Here is a 16,991-nt window from a genome sequence, read left to right as displayed (position 1 = left end):
GAGACAAAATCTGCTCCTGATACATCTGATGCAAAAGCATAATCTACCTCAACTTTAAGACTGAAAAAGGGGTGGGGTGGGAATTACCTGTCTCCTGCCATTGGTAAAAGATGAAAGAGCATTTAGTTTCTAGGTAACTGAAATTCAGCCTCTGTAGAATTACCACCATCTGTCTGGGGGTCAGTCCAGCTGCCTGTCCATAATAAAACACCACTGCAGGCGGTACAGTCTTCTGCAACAGGGTCACGAAAGAGTCCAAGGACTGAATGGACAAACGGGGGACAGTCCTTGCCCTTCTAGAGGCTCTCCCTCCAGTTCTGGTTAGGGCAGCCAGGCAGGGAAGCTTGTACTATCTATAACACACTTGTTCTACAGCAGGACTCTAGCCTTTGGAGCTGCCAGTCCAGCTTCTTTTGCTAGCACTGAAACTCCCATGTGCATTTGCAAGTCCCAACATGAGTGTCTTTTAAAATGCTCACATTACTCACACTGCAATGAGAACAGAAAAGACTGAGGCTTGTTTTAAACATGGGCTCCCTCTCCCCATTCCTCCAAATGAACTACACATTTGCATTTCTTTCATTCAGTGCGGGTTATAGACTAGACCTCTTTACTGGGGAAGTGCTGTGTGTGTGTGTGTGTGTGTGTGTGTAAAATGTAAGTAGTGTAAAATTTAGGATTTATATATATATATAGAAAAAACCCTAAATGAACACTCAACGGGGGAGGCACACTAAAAACTATGATCAGGGGGCAAATGAGTCCAACAGTAAAAACATCAATGAATCTAAATCTCCACTGCCCTCTTTTTACAAATAGTTTCTACATAAAGTGGGGTTTATGCCCTTCTCCCCCCGTCCCCTTTAACTGCCTTCCAAGCTCTGCCTACGTTAAGGAAGCTCCCAGGGGGACACGGATGTGCCTGTAATCACACTGGTGCACATCCAGTGCACTGATGTAACATGGAGTTTACACTGTTGCAGTTTACGTCAGTCTGTTACAGTCGTGTGATTTTCCTTAGATCCCTACAGCGCACACACTTCAGACGATTGAGAAGTCTGTTGGTGTGCAGAAAAATGAGAGCTTTGAGTGTGTTCCCCTATGTCCAGTGCCGGCATAGTACCTGTCTCATAGCATTTAGCTACCTGAGGCTGTTATTACTTAGCTCTTCGGGGCTCTTTCTTTGTGTTGTGTTTGTACAGAATCTAGCACCACGGGGTCCTGCTCTATGAGTAGGGCTCCTACGTTGCATTACTATAAGAAATAATGTCTGCTCTAGAAGCTCGGAGACACAAGCGTTGTAAAACCGGTTAAAAGATGGATAGTAATGCCTAGTGACACCTTTGCCCAAAATGGGATAATGGAATGTGAGCAGGGAGGAACTTGTCTGCGTCTCCCTTCAGTTAGAAAGATATTTACTGAAGAAACACTCATTTGAGGTTTGGCAGAGAACCAGCTGCAGAGGCAGAAGGACACATAAGTCAGACTAGAAAGCAAAAGTCCAACCACTACCAAAAAAATCTATCCGAACAAAATGGCTCATCCATAGTTGAGCCAGGTTTGCTTGTCTCCAAAGTTATCAAGAACAGGCCTGCGTGCCACATTTCACTCCAAGGGAGAAAATACCAGCCTCGCTGGAGATGAGGATTCCAGTTTAAATTACTAAAAGTAACAGCTCTATCCGTTAAAAACAAAACAAAGTGGAAGCTCTCGGGCAGAGACAACATAAGACAACTGTAGGCAGAGAGTGGGTGAAATAGCACTGCTTTCTTCTGACATACAATGGGGCTTTTTCTTTACATGACCTCTGCAGCCCGCTGCATGTAAGTTAGTTCTTAGACTGGCCTGACGTTTCAGGTCAGCTATTTCAAAAGAGCTCATCTCCTCTTAGGGCACCAAAATAACTGACCAGATCTTCCCAGAGGTTAGTACGCTGTCTATAGAACATTTCCAACACCGTTCTTTATTTAGGTACCTAAATAGGAGCTGAACTCTTCTGAAAAATCTGGCCCTGTAGAAAAGGACCAGGTGTAAATGGATAATTAAATTATTAATCCCTCAATTTTTTTCTGCAGGATCTATTGGTTTTCCAAAGGCAAATGGTGGTTTATAACACCTGAAACAAAACTTAGCTATTTCATTTTAAGTTAGCTGGGGCCAGATTCTGCAGCTGCTCTGGATTCTGAACTCCCCTTACCTTCAATGGGAACTCTGCACTAAACAGTTATTAGGGAGGTATTAATCAAAATGTCAGTTAAAGCTGAGTCCAGTTTTGCACTTAAAGCAGGGATTCAACCTCTTACGTATGTGGCATAAACTGTCCTTTCTAGAATTATGCATTTACCCCTGTGGGACAAAGAAATGTAAATCCATTCATTAGTTTACAATCTAAAATTAAAAAATGGGTCCTTTAAGAAATTTAGCAGTGTATATTGAATCTTATTTTTTGTCTCAATCTGTCGTGGTGCTAACAAAAGTTACCCGTTCAGTTATCAATCAGCAGACACGCTACTGCATGCAACAAAGGCATCCTTAAACCATAAAATGTAATCTCTTTAGGGTAACAAGTGTGTATGCATTCCTCCTCCTAGCACAAAAAGGCGTAGATCTTAGTTGAGCCATTTAGATACATCCTCGGTATAAATAATAATAAAAAAGGGTGGGGATGAAAGATGAGATATTTCTCCCTTCAAGAAAGTTATAGTTTAGATTCAATTGTCAGAGATCTTAATATGAAAGCCAAGCAATACTGGGTATAGGAGACCATGCACAACTTTTAGATTTTTTAAAAACTAGCTATGTAACAGCCTTTTCAACTGCAATGTCTCATTTCCCATTATGCTGAAATATCCTGATGGAGAGGACTCTGCTAGTTTAATGCATAATGATCCTGGCAGCTACTTATTTACCAAAAAGAAATGGATAAACTTTCAAAGAAAGATGATTTTTGTATGCTGCTCTCAGCTATGAAATCAAAAACTCCTCATTAGGTAACCCAATAGACAGCTGCTGCCCCTCTGTGGTGGGACACAGGAACACTTAGTGTTGAGCATAAGCTATTAAAGTTTGAAGGGGAAGAGCAAAGTGTTTGTGCACTGCTGCCACATTAACAGAAGCAGTTGAGTATTGATATAACATACAATTTTATAATACCTGTATAATCTGAAGGGCGTCCAGGTGCACACACGTGCGCACACACACACACACACACACGTGTTTCATTTATGCTGTGGAAGTGCTGCAGTTTTTCAAAACCATAAAGTAACAGCCAAGTTTTAAAAAGTTGTGTGAAGTTACAAAAATACTAAAGAGTGAGTAGAGCAAATACTAGGAATTTGGGGAACGTGCCCCCCTTCCCCGGCACAAGAAGCCACTTAACCCAAGTAGTACAACAGAAGTCACCCTCTTATGGAAAGTCATCAGCAAAATCTGGTCACAGTGACTTTCACAAGAGGAACAAGGAATTGGAGCGTTCAGAATCTTCAGTCTGACTCCAAGCTGTAACACGGGAGCTTTTCCCCTGGGCTCTCTTTACCTCTTCACCCCTTCAAGTGAAGTATCTGCACAGCAGGGAAGCTGGAGTTTTGACCATGGGAAAGTCACAGTAACTTGCCTTGGCTTTCAGGGTTCCACTTAATGTCAAACATAACGCAGGCACCTGAACTACCCTTGTCTCTGATACAGACACATCGGAGAGCCCAGCTCATAGCTCTCCCTAGGCAATACTTCACCATGAAGGCACTCAAGGGCTGCACTGGAGAACTGTGAGAGCTGACCTTGGCATTCCTGCTAAACAGCCCAGATCTGCATTTGTTCTATTAGTGACTAGCTGGACATTCAGAAGTCCATTCACAGGACAGAAGCAACAACTGGCAGATATTGCGCCTGTGAATGCGATTCACACACTCAGAGGGAAGATGGAGCCTCCCTAACTACACCAGTGGTTGCATAACAATAACGGTGGGGCATTTCTGTGCTATAAATATTGAACCAAGGCTTCCTGTTCATTTGCCAGGATTAATGTACACTGCTCTTAATCTCATTGTTCTAATAATCCCTTCTCAAGACAGGCCCCCACAAGACGGCCAGACTTTTTAACTGTCGGGAGAATTTCGTTCTGCTACTTCTGTAAGTGGTTTGATAGGCCAAGAAGAATAAAGCCAAATCCTTTATGGTTTTATTTATTTATGTTTACCTAATTGCCCATTTCCCATTCACTGGGCCTGAAATGAGAAATCTCAGGCACAACACGTTGAAAGCTTCATCACAGGTGACTCTGAACTCTACATCATGGGGCTGTGTTTGTAATTAGCTCACGCCTAATGTGAAGTTGTTGCAGTTTCTGTCTTCTTCTCTGCAAGCCACAAGCTCTGAGACAGGCAATGGGCCATATACATCCCTGGTGCATAACAGCTGGAGTCATGCCAGGGCTAAATCCGGACCAGTACATTTATAAAACTAGTCCTGTACACTGTTGTTTACAGTAGCTTCACTGGTCTGTGTTGGAACAGTGTGGTGTAAAACTTGATGGTCCCATCCAACTGTAGAGAGCAAGGCCTTGTTCACGGGAGACCATGATAAGCCTCTCACAAAGTCTCGATGAGAGCGGTTTCTGAAACTGGGAAAAGCAGAAGACATAATCTGACATTAGATACAGTGCTCAGGCAACAGTACCTGAAGGGCCCTACTCTCATGAACCACTTAGCTGCACTGTCAATTCAGGAAAAGCCCAACACACACAACCAAGCAGAGTTCAGTAACTAATTCCTGCTGATTAATGTGTTCTCAGCTTCATCATGTACCCCCTTCCCGCACCCCAACAGACGTTCAGTTAAAAAAAGGGACCACAAGATTCTAGCTTTATTTTGTCCCTCCCCCCAGTCAAGTCCACAGCTATAAGTATCTGAGGATGCATTTGATCCATTTCTGCAGTACTACAAAAACAAAAATCCTGACCTCTTTTACAACAGTCAGTAAGTACTTATGTCAGTAAGTTTAATATGTTCTTCCCAACTGCTGGAGGCCTATTTCTTCTCCTGCATGTAAAACACACTTAATCATTTCATCTCAGCTAATAGGAGACTCAAATTTCAAAATACACCAAGTATTAATTTCATTTTGTACTTACACTTCTGAAAGACTGGAGTCAAGAACTGCTACTGAGCAATCTTCACTAATTGAAGCCAGAAGGGGTGAACTGTAGGGTAAAAGAATGATTGCTGTTAAAACTTCCACTCACTGCAGAAGTCCTTATGTTTAATAAGGGGAAAAGAAACCCCAGATTAAAAAAAAAAAGATATATACTCTGGGCCACAAAAATACCATAATATACCCACAACTCCCTTTACTATTAATGAGATGTGTGCACCCTCTGTCATTCACGGCATGTCTTTTTGCCTTTTTAAAACTGGGGCTGGTATTTATTTTGCCCTAGTCTGTTCTGTGCTATTGATCCTTTATTACAAAAGACTGTGGCCAAGAGTGCTTCCACTTGCTTTAGTTCCAAGAGCCAACGGGGTCTGTCTATCAGCATCTCAACTGCCTCATTCCACCATAACATCATGAACGTTACCTGTGCGTAGAAAACGCAAACCCAGTGATGGTTTGGGAGTGCACAGCTGAACTGAGAGCAGAGTCTGGGTTCTTTGTGTCTACAAGAGCCACTGTCCCGTTTTCATCGCCTGTAAAAGAACAAAGGAGAACAGGGTTATTTGGCAAATCAAACGGTGAGAACAAAGAACATTGGTCGGAACGTGTAATCTGGATCATGACAATCAGTCAATAGCATCTTACCCAAGACAAAGGTGTCGCTTTGCTGTGGATGCCACGTAACTGAGGTAGGAAGGTAAGCAGAAGCACTGCAAACTGTCAGGAAAGAAACTAGGGTGAGCGTGAAGAGAATTGTGAGCTCGGAGATATTCCCATGGGTTTTTTTGTGCCTTCAGTTGCGGATTACGATTTTTTTTAAACTCATGGCACTTATGTGGTGCTATTTTATAACTAGTTACTTTGTTCATTCTAGCAGGGGATTGGACTGGAAGATCTCTCGAGGTCCCTTCCAGTCCTATGAGTCTATCACTGGCTGAGACAAATTCTATGCAGTATAACAATGCAAACTTAATGAAACCTAACAAATGTATCCCCCTTCCCCAGAAAATTCCATGTTTTGTATATCCACAGACTTACCAATTCGAGTGGCTGGTTTGGGGCATCTAGTATCCCACAGTAAAATTCTGTTGTCCTACAGATTCAAAGTTAATGGAGAAAAAAGATATTTTTGAAGGCTTTCTCACTGCCTAACACATCAATGAATTAAGTTTTGGACTAGGAGTAAGGAGTTGTAATCTCTGCTCTGCCACTCACTCTTTCCATGGGGTTGGGTAAATCACACTCTGTGCTTTTAGTCCCTCCTCTCTAAAATGGGGGCAGTAACACTTACCTACCACGCCAGAGTGAGACTCAGTATTTGTTTCAAAATGCAACTACTGTTGTGTAACTGCTCAATTTTATCAGTCAGAGACAATATTGTGTCCTTGAATGAGAACACTCCTATACCATATTAAACAAATCTGCACCTCATTCAAAGCTACATGGTAAATTCATAACTGAACAGCACATAGATGTTTTGATTGAGGTGGTTTCATTCAAGAATCTGTTTTTTTCAAATTGTGACAACTGGTAAAAGCAGATGTTATTGCTTTTATTTTTATAACGAGCAATTGAATAGTCACTTCCCATCCTTTAATTACAAGTCCATCTTTTACCTCCCGACTCCCTTGTTTAAGGTCTCTCTAAACTGAGATCATCTGCACCATGGTAGCTGCACCAGTGTACACTCCCAGTATAGATGCACCACCACACCAATGCAGCCTACCCTGATTTCATACCAGCGCAAGCTCTGCAGTACGCTGGTGCTGTGATCTGTAATGACAATTTAAACTGGGGTTGACATATCGTCAGTACAGACGGATCCTTAAAAACTACAGAGCTGGCCAAGAGTACATTTCAGTGCAGTCAATACAAAGTATCGTTGTAAGTTATGGGCCAATGAATGTGCCAAACCACAAGGTGCTACCTACTGAAAATATAACTACATGTTTTAACTGCAGAGCTCACAGGCCAAATCGGATTTATAGCATAGAGATTTGGAAACAGAATTAGTTTTACCTCCGCACAGGACAGGAACACGGCATCCTTACCAGGACAAGAGGCCACACATGTGACTGGACTGGAATGAGCTATCCAAAGGAAAAAAGGATAAAGCTATTCAAAAGGTAGGAATGTGGATCAAAGCTGAATGTGTTGCCTAGCTAAGTAGTGGGAGGAGAGAGAGGTGCTGGCTGGCTCACTTGCACTGCCTCTACCTGGGCTAGTAGAGATGTTACGCCACCTTCTTCCATCAGCTCAAAAATTCACATAAACTTGTATTAGAAAGTGATAAATATAAAATTCTAGGGAAGGAATATTTCCAGCACAGCACAATTACTACAAAATGGATCCACAAAGGGGAGAGGAGAACTGTCACTTGTCAGTATGATGTTTGGGGGAAGGAATGAGAGCGAGGGGAATGACACACATCCCTGGAAAGACATGGGCTAGAAAAATTCTTGTAAGCCTGCAAACCTCCTATGGACAAACTCTGTAAATTTTGTTAAATCGTAAGCACTGTCCACTTGAAATATATTGCATCCTCATTTATCATTCATTCCTTGAAAGCTGAGCAGCATGTGTTACAGTTAGGACAACTATTATTGGGGTTAGTGGCAAGAAATCCAAAGTAAATATCTCAGGTCCAAGATTGCGGTCTGGTCACCCACCAGCCAGTACAATGCATATATAAACTCTGCAGAGCAACGTGCATTTTATCAGATTGGGAACAGCTGGATTTGAAGTCCACACCCCCAAAGCAGCTCCTAGAAGTGAATAGAAGGAACGAAACGCATAAGTCAGTTTGTGACTCACCTCTGTAAGAATGCAGCACTGTTTGCTGTGGGATGTCCCAAATCTTCACACTATGAGCAAGAACACAGCCGGTTAGGAAGGGTGATGGATGATTCACTCAAAACAAGAGAGAAGCATGAGCGCAAAGGAAACTAACCAGAAATCTTTGCTGCCACTAACCGCCTGGGTGCTGTTAGAGAAAACGCTCACTGTCGTCACAATGTCGTCATGCTCATATTTACAAAACTTGTTCACTATTAGAGTTTCATTCTCATCCAGCTCCCAGAGCTCCACAGCACCTAGAGGAGAAGGGGGAAAGCCAACCATTTTACCAAGAGGGTTCAACCACGAACCAACACAAATGCCTGAGAGAGAAGGTGCTCTTCCATCGAGAGCTCTCATTCCCCAAAAGGGCCCTGTGCTGAACTGGATGGGATCTAAATGAAAATATCCCCATATTCAAATCAATTAACAGGATCACAAAGCGCAAGAAAGTTTTCAAAAATGCCACCGTGATCATATTAAGAATATTATGTAGCACTTACACAGCGGTCTTTATTTGCAAAGCATGTTACAACACATGCCAGCAAAAATATTAACAGTGCTTCCATATTACGGTGGTGAGTGTCAAAGAAAACCCAGAACTACGGAATTCAGAACATCCCTCTGAGGTAGGTTATTATTTATCATGTATTATCGTGGCACCTAGGAGCCCTACAACTCCACTATGCTACGTGCTGTACAAAAAGACAGTCCCTATGGTCCTCCTTATTTTTACAGATGGGGATGCTGGCACAGAGCGGTGACATAGCTCGCCCCCACTCTTACAGCTGGGCCAGGAATCTTAATCTGTGCTCAGGCTTTGTTTACAACTGAGGGTTCAGAACGGTCATGATCTCAGCTGAGAGCACAGGGAATGGGGCTGGAACCCAGCAGTACAACTGATTTTGTATTGTGGTCTGAACACCTAAGTCTGTTTTGTGCATGGGCCCCTGCCATTTCAAATACAAGCAAATTCTTGTCGACAAATCTGCATGCCCACAATGTTTGCTCTAAAAATAATTAAAATTCTGAAAAGTATTTAAAAAACCAAACACTAATAGAACCTCCCACAGTCACTCCCACCTTAATCACGAGCGACCCTGGAGCCAGTCCCCTTAATACTATCCACTTCCTTCCATATGGCATCCAAGACAACTCACTTTATCTGCACCAGGCTAACTACTAATCATGCCCACAGATTACAGACAAACTACAGAGCTACAAAAATTCAATCACTTTTAACTTACCAGAATCTGAAGCCACGAGTATTCCTTTATCCGCTACCCATTTCAAATCTGCTACACCTGCTTCTGTCTGAACCCCAGCAGAGCAAAAGCCTTCATTAGGGGCCCGTTGTGGATCCTTAAATACCCAAATGGAACCCACCCAGCAACGTCCACTCAAGCTAGAAGCACCCAGGAGAAGGGCTCCATCTGGAAAAGAGGGAAATAAAGATGAGAAAGACGGTTAAATCCCCCAATTCCTCATCTACTGAGATCATACATAACCCGAGTTCCATGTTGTGCTTTATCTAGGTTAACATAACTACAGCTTTCTCTTGACGAGGAACAATGCTAAAGTGTAGGTGTGCTTAGCTAACACGTGCTAACTAAGGGCTTATCTACAGGAACCGTCTTACAGCTGCAGCATGTCAGTGAAGACACCACCCGTCCTACAGTGACTGCAGGGCTTCTCCCTTGGGTGTAAGTACAAAGCCTTCCCGAGAGGGAGCAGGCAGGTCGACAGGAGAAGTATCCCCGTGAAGTAGAGCCATCTACACCAGGGTATCCCGGGGCTGCAGGGAGAAGAGCCCGGTGCAGTAGCGGGGATGTGCGGGGTCCCCGGAGGACGGGGGGTCCCTAAGCAGGCAGAGGCGGGGATGGCGCAGGGAAGCTCTGCGAGGGGCCGGGGACGGGCCCCGGCGAGCGGGGTACCTGGCCGGTAGTGGGCCCCGTCCAGGTGGCGCTCCATGCAGGCGGGCGCGTTGGGCGGGATGTTCCACTCGGGCCCGGCCGCGGCCCCCCCCTCCGGCTGCTCCGGCTCTTGCATGGCGGCAACAGCAGCAGCGGCGCGCGCGCGACTCCCCCCGCCCCAGGCACCGGCAGACCAGACACGTGCGTGCCGCCACCCCGACTCCTCAGCCCCGCCCCCTGCCGCCGGGCCGGCCCCGCTCCTCCTCTCGCGAGACTTGACGGAAGCCCCCCCCCCCCCTTCGCGAGATTACAAGAGATGATGATTACGATTCCTGCCACTCCTCTCGCGAGACTCTTGCCGCCGGGCCCCCCCTCGTCCCCGGAGCTCGCGAGATTTTGGCAGCTCCCCCCAAAGTCTCGCGAGGCTTTAAGTTTCGTCCCTGAGGCGGCCATTTTGCTGCTGCTGGGCTGCCGGAGGTGACCGGCACGGGGCCGTAGAGAGGGCAGCGCCGCAGCTGTGCCGACCATGTTGTCCCGCCTGGGCCTGCGCGCCGGTGAGTGGGGCCCTCCCTGAGGGGGGGCGTGGGGAGAGGCTGTGGGGGGCGGCGGGCCGGGCCGGGCCGGCGCGGGGCCTGCACTGACCGCTCTCTGTCCTTCGTGCCCACCAGCTCCGGCTGCGCTGAAGAGCCTGGCTCCCTCCCTCTGTGTGGGGTAAGTGCGGCCCGCCGGACGCCGGGGTGGCCGGGACTCCTGGGTTCTCTCCCTCCCGCCCCCCCGGGTGGGCTGTGATGGGGCGGGGGGGGGTCGGGATTTCTGGGTCCCCTTCCCAGTTGGGGTGGGGGGGGGGTCCGCCTCTGGGGGTCTGTTCCCGCTCGGGGGGCGGGAGGGATTGAGCTGTTGGCTGCGCTGGTGCGAGACAGCCCTGGAGCTACGGCCTGTCTGCCCAGCGCCTCTCTGCACTCCGGGGCGGGCTAGTCCGCCCTTGCCTGCACCAGAAAGATGAGGCGACCCACGTAGTCCGTGTACAGCCACTGCAGTAATGACCCCCCCCCCCTCGTTCTCAGTCAGTTCCCCGTTCCCAGTCCGCAGCCTGGCGGCTTCCCCCCCCCCCTTCTTACTGGGGCTTCTTGCCCCTGAGGAGTGGGGTTCAGCTGCCCCAGCTTCCCCCCCCCCCCGCCTGGGAGCATGTCAGTGTCACCATGTCAATGTCACTGCTCCTGGCTTTACCATGTTGGCCTAGCAGGGGAGTGAAGTCCGTGGGAGGAGCATTTTAGTCTGAAAAGGGCCACTGTTTTGTCCATAAAAGCTGACTTTTGTTGACCGCTCTCTAGTGTAGACCAGCCCCAAGATGAAGCACTTGCTGAAACGTGGGGGTCATGCTGGTTTAACTCCTATACTAACTTAAGTAAACCCATGTGTGTTTACACTTTTATATCTCTAATGGGGTAAGATCTAGTTCTCCTATATCACTTTTCATCAGCAGAGCTTAAAGCACTTTATAGAGGAGGTGACTTCCAAATCAGTTACATTAGTTTAGCTAGCTTCTGCCTATTCCAGGTACTAGCAAAAACAATATAAATCCGACTTATTTCAGTTCAAAACTATCAACAGAGTTAGACCGGTTTAAATTGGTATAAAATAAGACAGTTAGTTAGCTTAAATGGTGCATCTTTGTGTGTTAATCAGGCCTTAATATTCTGAGCTACTTTCTGGCAGCAAGTGCTATTATCTGTCCTGCTATGGCAGCACTCAGCTAGCTTCTCATCAAACTTTTTTTAATGTAGGGATAATTTTTTTGTAAAGCATCTTGGGTAGAAAATTAAAGGAATGAAAAGTTTTTGTATAGGTTTGCTACAATTTCTCATTTAAGAAATCTCTGCCGTGAATCTTCAGACAAGATCATAAAGGTCTCATTTTTCTCCACATACGCAACCTCCTTTTGTGCCCATTTGGGTTGATTTTACTAAGTTTCACATGAGTAATCTATGCAAATAAATAGGTATGGGTAAGTGTATATGCATTAACCAAAGTCCATTTTGAATGTTTAGTATACAGTCATTTGACTTTGAAATAACTGAAAAGATTTTGGGGCTGTCGTTAAGAGCAAATGTTCTAACTTCATGTGAGACTTCTTTTTTTGCCAAGGAATACACTTCACAGAAAAACTCTTTTTACTCGTAGTGTGTTGCATGCGTCAAGACCATTTCACACAGATCAGCGCTGCTTGGCTCCTTTGCCACCTCTCCCTGAGAAAGGAGGGCAAGTTCGTCATGGGTTGATCCCAGAGGAATTTTTCCAGTTCCTCTATCCTAAAACAGGAGTCACAGGTTAGTATGTTGTATCTTTTCGGGTTTGGTTATGATTACTTGATGCTGCATAGCTCCTATGGTCAGCAAGTAAGGCAAAATGTCTGAAAAGTTTAGGTTTTGCTTTTGTGAGTAGCCTAATGTTCATTTGGGTGATGCATTTTCTTTTGTGGTGTGAAAAAACACACTCCATTTAGGATATTGTACTAATTATGGGCTTGATCCTGCATAATGGTAAGTTTCTCTCTGAGTTATTGAGAACCTTCAACTCTTTTTTTTAAGTCTGGGAAGTAAATGGAGGAGTTGATGGGAGGGTACTGTAAAGACTTAGGACTTACACACACACCCTTTAGCTTTCTCTAAAGTGTGTGTGTGTGTGTGTGTGTGTGTGTGTGCGCGTGTGTGTGATTAGCAGAAAAGTTTTTGCAACTGCTTGTTCACAGTAACTCCTAAATGTGGAGGTTAATGCCCTATACTGAGAGGGGAGCACAGGCTAGAGATAACATATTGGGCATTCCATGGTTACTTCCACTACTGGTGATGGAAGTCATTGTATAGCAGTATATCTCTTGGAATGGTGTAAGATGGAGTTTCCTCTACCTGGTTCTTCTACCTGAGTCATCCTTTTTGTGAGAAGGAGGGGCAAGTCCCTCAATATTCCTATGTAACTTAAAAAATTAAAATACCTAGCTCTGCTTCCAGTCAACTGAACTTGGAATGGATCTGTCTCCAGGTGGTGTGTTTAAAACAATATCCTTTTTTTTTTCTATTTTAGGGCCCTATATGTTGGGGACTGGGCTACTGTTCTACCTTCTTTCCAAGGAAATATATATAATTAACCATGAAACAATTGCAGGTATCTCCATAGTGTCAATCCTCATCTATATAGTTAAAAAATATGGGGCTGATGTAGCAGCTTTTGCTGATAAACTCAATGAGGTAAGGAAAAAAAGAACCTAATCTAACTTTATGCTGAATCACAATGCAAAAAGTCCAGGATGTTCACTTGCTAAAATTAGTTTGGATATCAACAGTTACCAAGAGTGCAACTTTAGAAGAACTGGTGATTTTTTTTTAATGCTGGAGAAAAGTAATGGCTTTAATGATCATTCTCTTTGTACAGTGCTGAAAGCCTACATTCGGTGATCTGTGTTGAATAAATCTTACAGGGCAGGCAATTTAACCTAAATTCATGGACAGGTTCGATGTACAGTTGAGTACTGTAGAGAGACTCTTGCAACTGAGTGTTCTTGCATTTTGACTGCAATACTACGAACACTGAAGAAAGGGATGAAAGTCCCATCAGAACAGTACTTCCAGCCCCTATTGGCTAAGGGAGCCAGAACTTGACTATCATGCATGTTAAGAAGTCACCTGTTTGCAGTGTGCTTATTTTATGGTATTTTGCCATGGGTGTCACAATCTAAAAGGGCTCGAGTGCCTAGTATGCATTTGTAGTTTGGTATCTGTAGAATTTGAGTAAAAATTTTCAAAAGCATCTTAAGTCCCATTTTCAGTAGTGACTTGGATGCTTGGGAGCATAAGCCTCTGACTTTCAAACTCAGATGCTTTTGAGAACAAGCTGGTGTGTGTTTTTGAGAAATAGCTGAACCATATAGGTGTATTGTGAAGCCAGTGCAGTTTTTATTACATTTATATCAGAATGAAATGGAGGAGTCTAGTTTGTAGGTTAGAGACCTCATTGACTCATTCTTCATATATTGGGGCCATGCTCTTTTATTTCTGTACTCTTGTGTGTTCCTTGGCTGTTTTCTGCTAAGACCTTTTCTATGCTAGAAAGGGTTTGCTGGGATAACTATAGCTTCTTTCTAATCTAGACAAGGTCTTGCCCTTAGCAAACTCCTACAGTAGACCTGGCTTATATTGGTATATAGGAGTCCCTTTGTTGGTGTAGCTTATTTCAGTTGGGTAACTTGGATAAACTTTACTAGTAAAAGTGCTTCTATGTCAGAATAAACTACATCTACCCTGGGAGAGTTTGCAGGTGTAGCTGTACTGGTCAACCTTTTCCAGTGTAGACAAGGCCTTAGCAGAAAAGTGCTTACCTTGTAGTTTATACTGGTTCCCTGAGTGAAATCATCTATACTGAAAAAAACTCATCTGTACTGGTAAAACTGCATTTATATATAAGTTTTAAGTGTAGGCCAGGGTTAAGCTTTAAAAATGGCAATGACTATTCTTGGCTGTCCATCTTCTCCTTCAGATGTGATAAGTTACAGTTTAAGGAGATGATGCAATTTTGAACAATCAGCAGTTGATCTCTCCCTTTCTTATATTTTTGTCTGGATCTTGAAGTTCCTTCTTATTTCAGGAGAAAGTTGCCAGTGCTTTAGCTGTGAAAAATGATTCAATCAACCACCTGGAGTCAGAAATTGAACAGGAAAAGAAGGAGCAATGGAGGGTGGAAGGTCGCAGTTATCTTTTTGATGCTAAGCGGGTATGTTACAAAAATAACTTGACAAATATATCTTTTTACATACTTATGTGGCCTTCATTACCGTAGAATCTGAGTATCTATGTAGTTAACAAGCAGCAAATGTTGACTATCTGCACAATAGGGAGGGCAGGTACCATAGCCTGAATTTTCCAATTAAGACCTTGTTTTCAGTTGCATATTTCTTAAGCAAAACTATTCAAGCTTTAATTTTTCCATTCTGGGTATCTGCCCCGGGCTGATTATTTATTTGAAAACTTCCTTGAAAATGATTCAGCCATTTCTGAGAATGAAGCTAGGGGAAAATCCATTGTTAAAACTTTGACAGCCTTTCATTTGAGAAATGTTAGAACCTACAAGCTATGGGGTAGAGACTTGAAATTTGGCGGTGGGAGGCCCCTGTGCTGAGGATGTTCCTTTGGCAGTCCATGTGAATCTGCCTACATTTGGTCAAATTATAAGCCTTTGAAAGGATTCCATCCATGCTGGGCATGCTGCAGCATAGAGCTAAGCAGGCCTTCCCTGCCAATTGTGGCTTTGGGCCGCTGTGGGCAGGGTTGGGTCTGAGCACCTGAACTGAGAGCAGGGAGACTGTCTATCTTGTGTCACTGATCTTTCCTGCCGGGCCCAGGCAGCATGGGGGGGGGGGGGGGGGAAGAAGATGCCTGATTTGAATGAAGACGAGCAAGACTGGCAGAGGTGTAGATTGGAATGGGGGGCTGGCTGGGAAGGGAGGAGTGGGGTGACAGATCAGATAGGTGCTAGGGTGCAGGAGGACAACTGCACCTAGCACTCAGGGTTCCTTTGAAAGGCAACGCACGTGTATTATGAAGTAGAAGAATGCCAATAAAGTTGGTCAGAGAAGTCATAATGGAAAACTGAAGTGCATCTTTTGTCTTAACTAGAATAATATTGCTATGATACTAGAGACTAACTACCGAGAAAGGCTACTCACTGTATACAATGAAGTGAAGAAGCGGCTAGACTATCAAATCGCTGTACAGCAACTGCTGCGTCGTAAGGAACAAGATTACATGATCAACTGGGTAGAGAGAAACGTTGTTCAAAGCATCACTGCTCAACAGGTACTTCTAGCTTCTGAGCTTCTAGCAAGTTCACTCTGCTTCCCATGTCCAAAAGGAGAGTACTGTTCCCCTTAACTGCCTGACATCTTCGGTCAAAAAAGACTAGTATTTCTTTAGCTGGCTTCCAGAGCAGCTGAGGCACATTCCTACTTTTCTGAGCAAAACCAATGGGCTCTGATTCTCTCTCCTCCTCTCTCTCCCCCCTGCCATTCCCTCTTCTCCTCCCCCCCCCCCCCCCACACACACACACACACACACACACACACACACACACACAAAGAAATACTGAGCACCTGCAGACTCTACTGATTTCACTTGGAGTTGTGGTTACTGAGTGCTTTTAAAAATCAGGCCCAGTAACTCCAATTGGAAGAATACCTTCAAGCACAGTGGTAGGCTTGTGGGTAGGAGAGGTGCCCAGGAGGCTGGGGTAGTTCCTTGCAGCATCCCTTGATGTAAAGCATGGATGCTTCAAGTGTGGATTTTTAAGATTACTGGTGGGACTAGCACATCTGCACATTTCCCTTCCTTGATGTCTCACAAGGCTAAAGTAGCTTCAAAGGTTGGCCCTACAGTGGGAAGTGAAGAAAATGAATAGACCTAGGTATGGAGTTGAAGAGAAGTAGTGAGGAGTTGATTTACATAAAGCTGTCTTCTCCCCTCCATCAGTTCTGCCTGCACTTTGGAGAATACACACAGGCTTCCCCAAGCTTACTGTTCAGCTAGATAAGTTAATCTGACACTTGTAGTCTCCTGTGAATTGTGCAGACTGACTTTTTTTGTGGAATCAGATTTTAATCATCTAGATTCATCATCACTTGCTAATGCTTGTACATAGGCCAATATTTGGATTCCCATCTCCCTGAATTTCTTAGATGATTATGCTAATTATAAACCATACATTAGCTGGAACTAGATCCTTTTTGCACCCGACTTCAGTTTTTACTCAGCAAAATCTGAAAATGACAGGTGTGTACATATTGCTCATGCGAATAATTCTCTTCTCTGAGTTGTTTCAAGGCCTGTGAAAGTATTCATTTCTCTTTGCAGGAGAAGGAGAGTATTGCCAAGTGCATCTCCGACTTGAAGGTGTTATCGAAGAGTGCACAAGTGGCAGTGTAACTGCAAAGCATTGAATTCCAGTCGGCTCTGCGTGGCTTCTTTTGGAAACTGTACAACTATAACTCTCAATTAAAATAACTTCTGTACTCTAACTAATGTCACTGAATTAGCACAAGTCCCAGAGTAT

General features: G+C 44.4%; 2 protein-coding genes across 2 annotated transcripts; one reads left to right on the top strand and one right to left on the bottom strand.

Moving 5' to 3' along the window:
- Window positions 1–2,389: 2,389 nt before the first annotated feature.
- On the bottom strand, window positions 2,390–10,147 carry WDR77 (WD repeat domain 77). Its single transcript, XM_067558818.1, has 10 exons — window positions 9,918–10,147; window positions 9,231–9,416; window positions 8,099–8,240; window positions 7,963–8,012; window positions 7,168–7,238; window positions 6,187–6,241; window positions 5,794–5,865; window positions 5,573–5,681; window positions 5,129–5,197; window positions 2,390–4,618 (listed from the first exon to the last, which is right to left on the bottom strand). The coding sequence occupies exons 1-10, from the start codon at window positions 10,030–10,032 to the stop codon at window positions 4,459–4,461; spliced, it is 1,029 nt and encodes a 342-aa protein (XP_067414919.1). The 5' UTR covers window positions 10,033–10,147; the 3' UTR covers window positions 2,390–4,458.
- A 187-nt stretch (window positions 10,148–10,334) lies between these two features.
- ATP5PB (ATP synthase peripheral stalk-membrane subunit b) lies at window positions 10,335–16,956 on the top strand. Its single transcript, XM_067558814.1, has 7 exons — window positions 10,335–10,450; window positions 10,565–10,607; window positions 12,078–12,223; window positions 12,978–13,141; window positions 14,535–14,660; window positions 15,563–15,742; window positions 16,793–16,956. Exons 1-7 carry the CDS (start codon window positions 10,423–10,425, stop codon window positions 16,862–16,864), a joined length of 759 nt encoding a protein of 252 aa, XP_067414915.1. The 5' UTR covers window positions 10,335–10,422; the 3' UTR covers window positions 16,865–16,956.
- The last annotated feature ends 35 nt before the right edge of the window (window positions 16,957–16,991 follow it).

This window comes from Emydura macquarii, unplaced genomic scaffold (assembly GCF_026122565.2).
Source record: "Emydura macquarii macquarii isolate MOO-44397 ecotype Brisbane River unplaced genomic scaffold, CSIRO-AGI_Emac_v2 contig_2184, whole genome shotgun sequence".
In the NCBI taxonomy this organism is placed as follows: domain Eukaryota; kingdom Metazoa; phylum Chordata; order Testudines; family Chelidae; genus Emydura; species Emydura macquarii.
The sequence above is the reverse complement of the archived record's forward strand: the minus strand, read 5'-3'. Positions and strand labels throughout refer to the sequence as shown.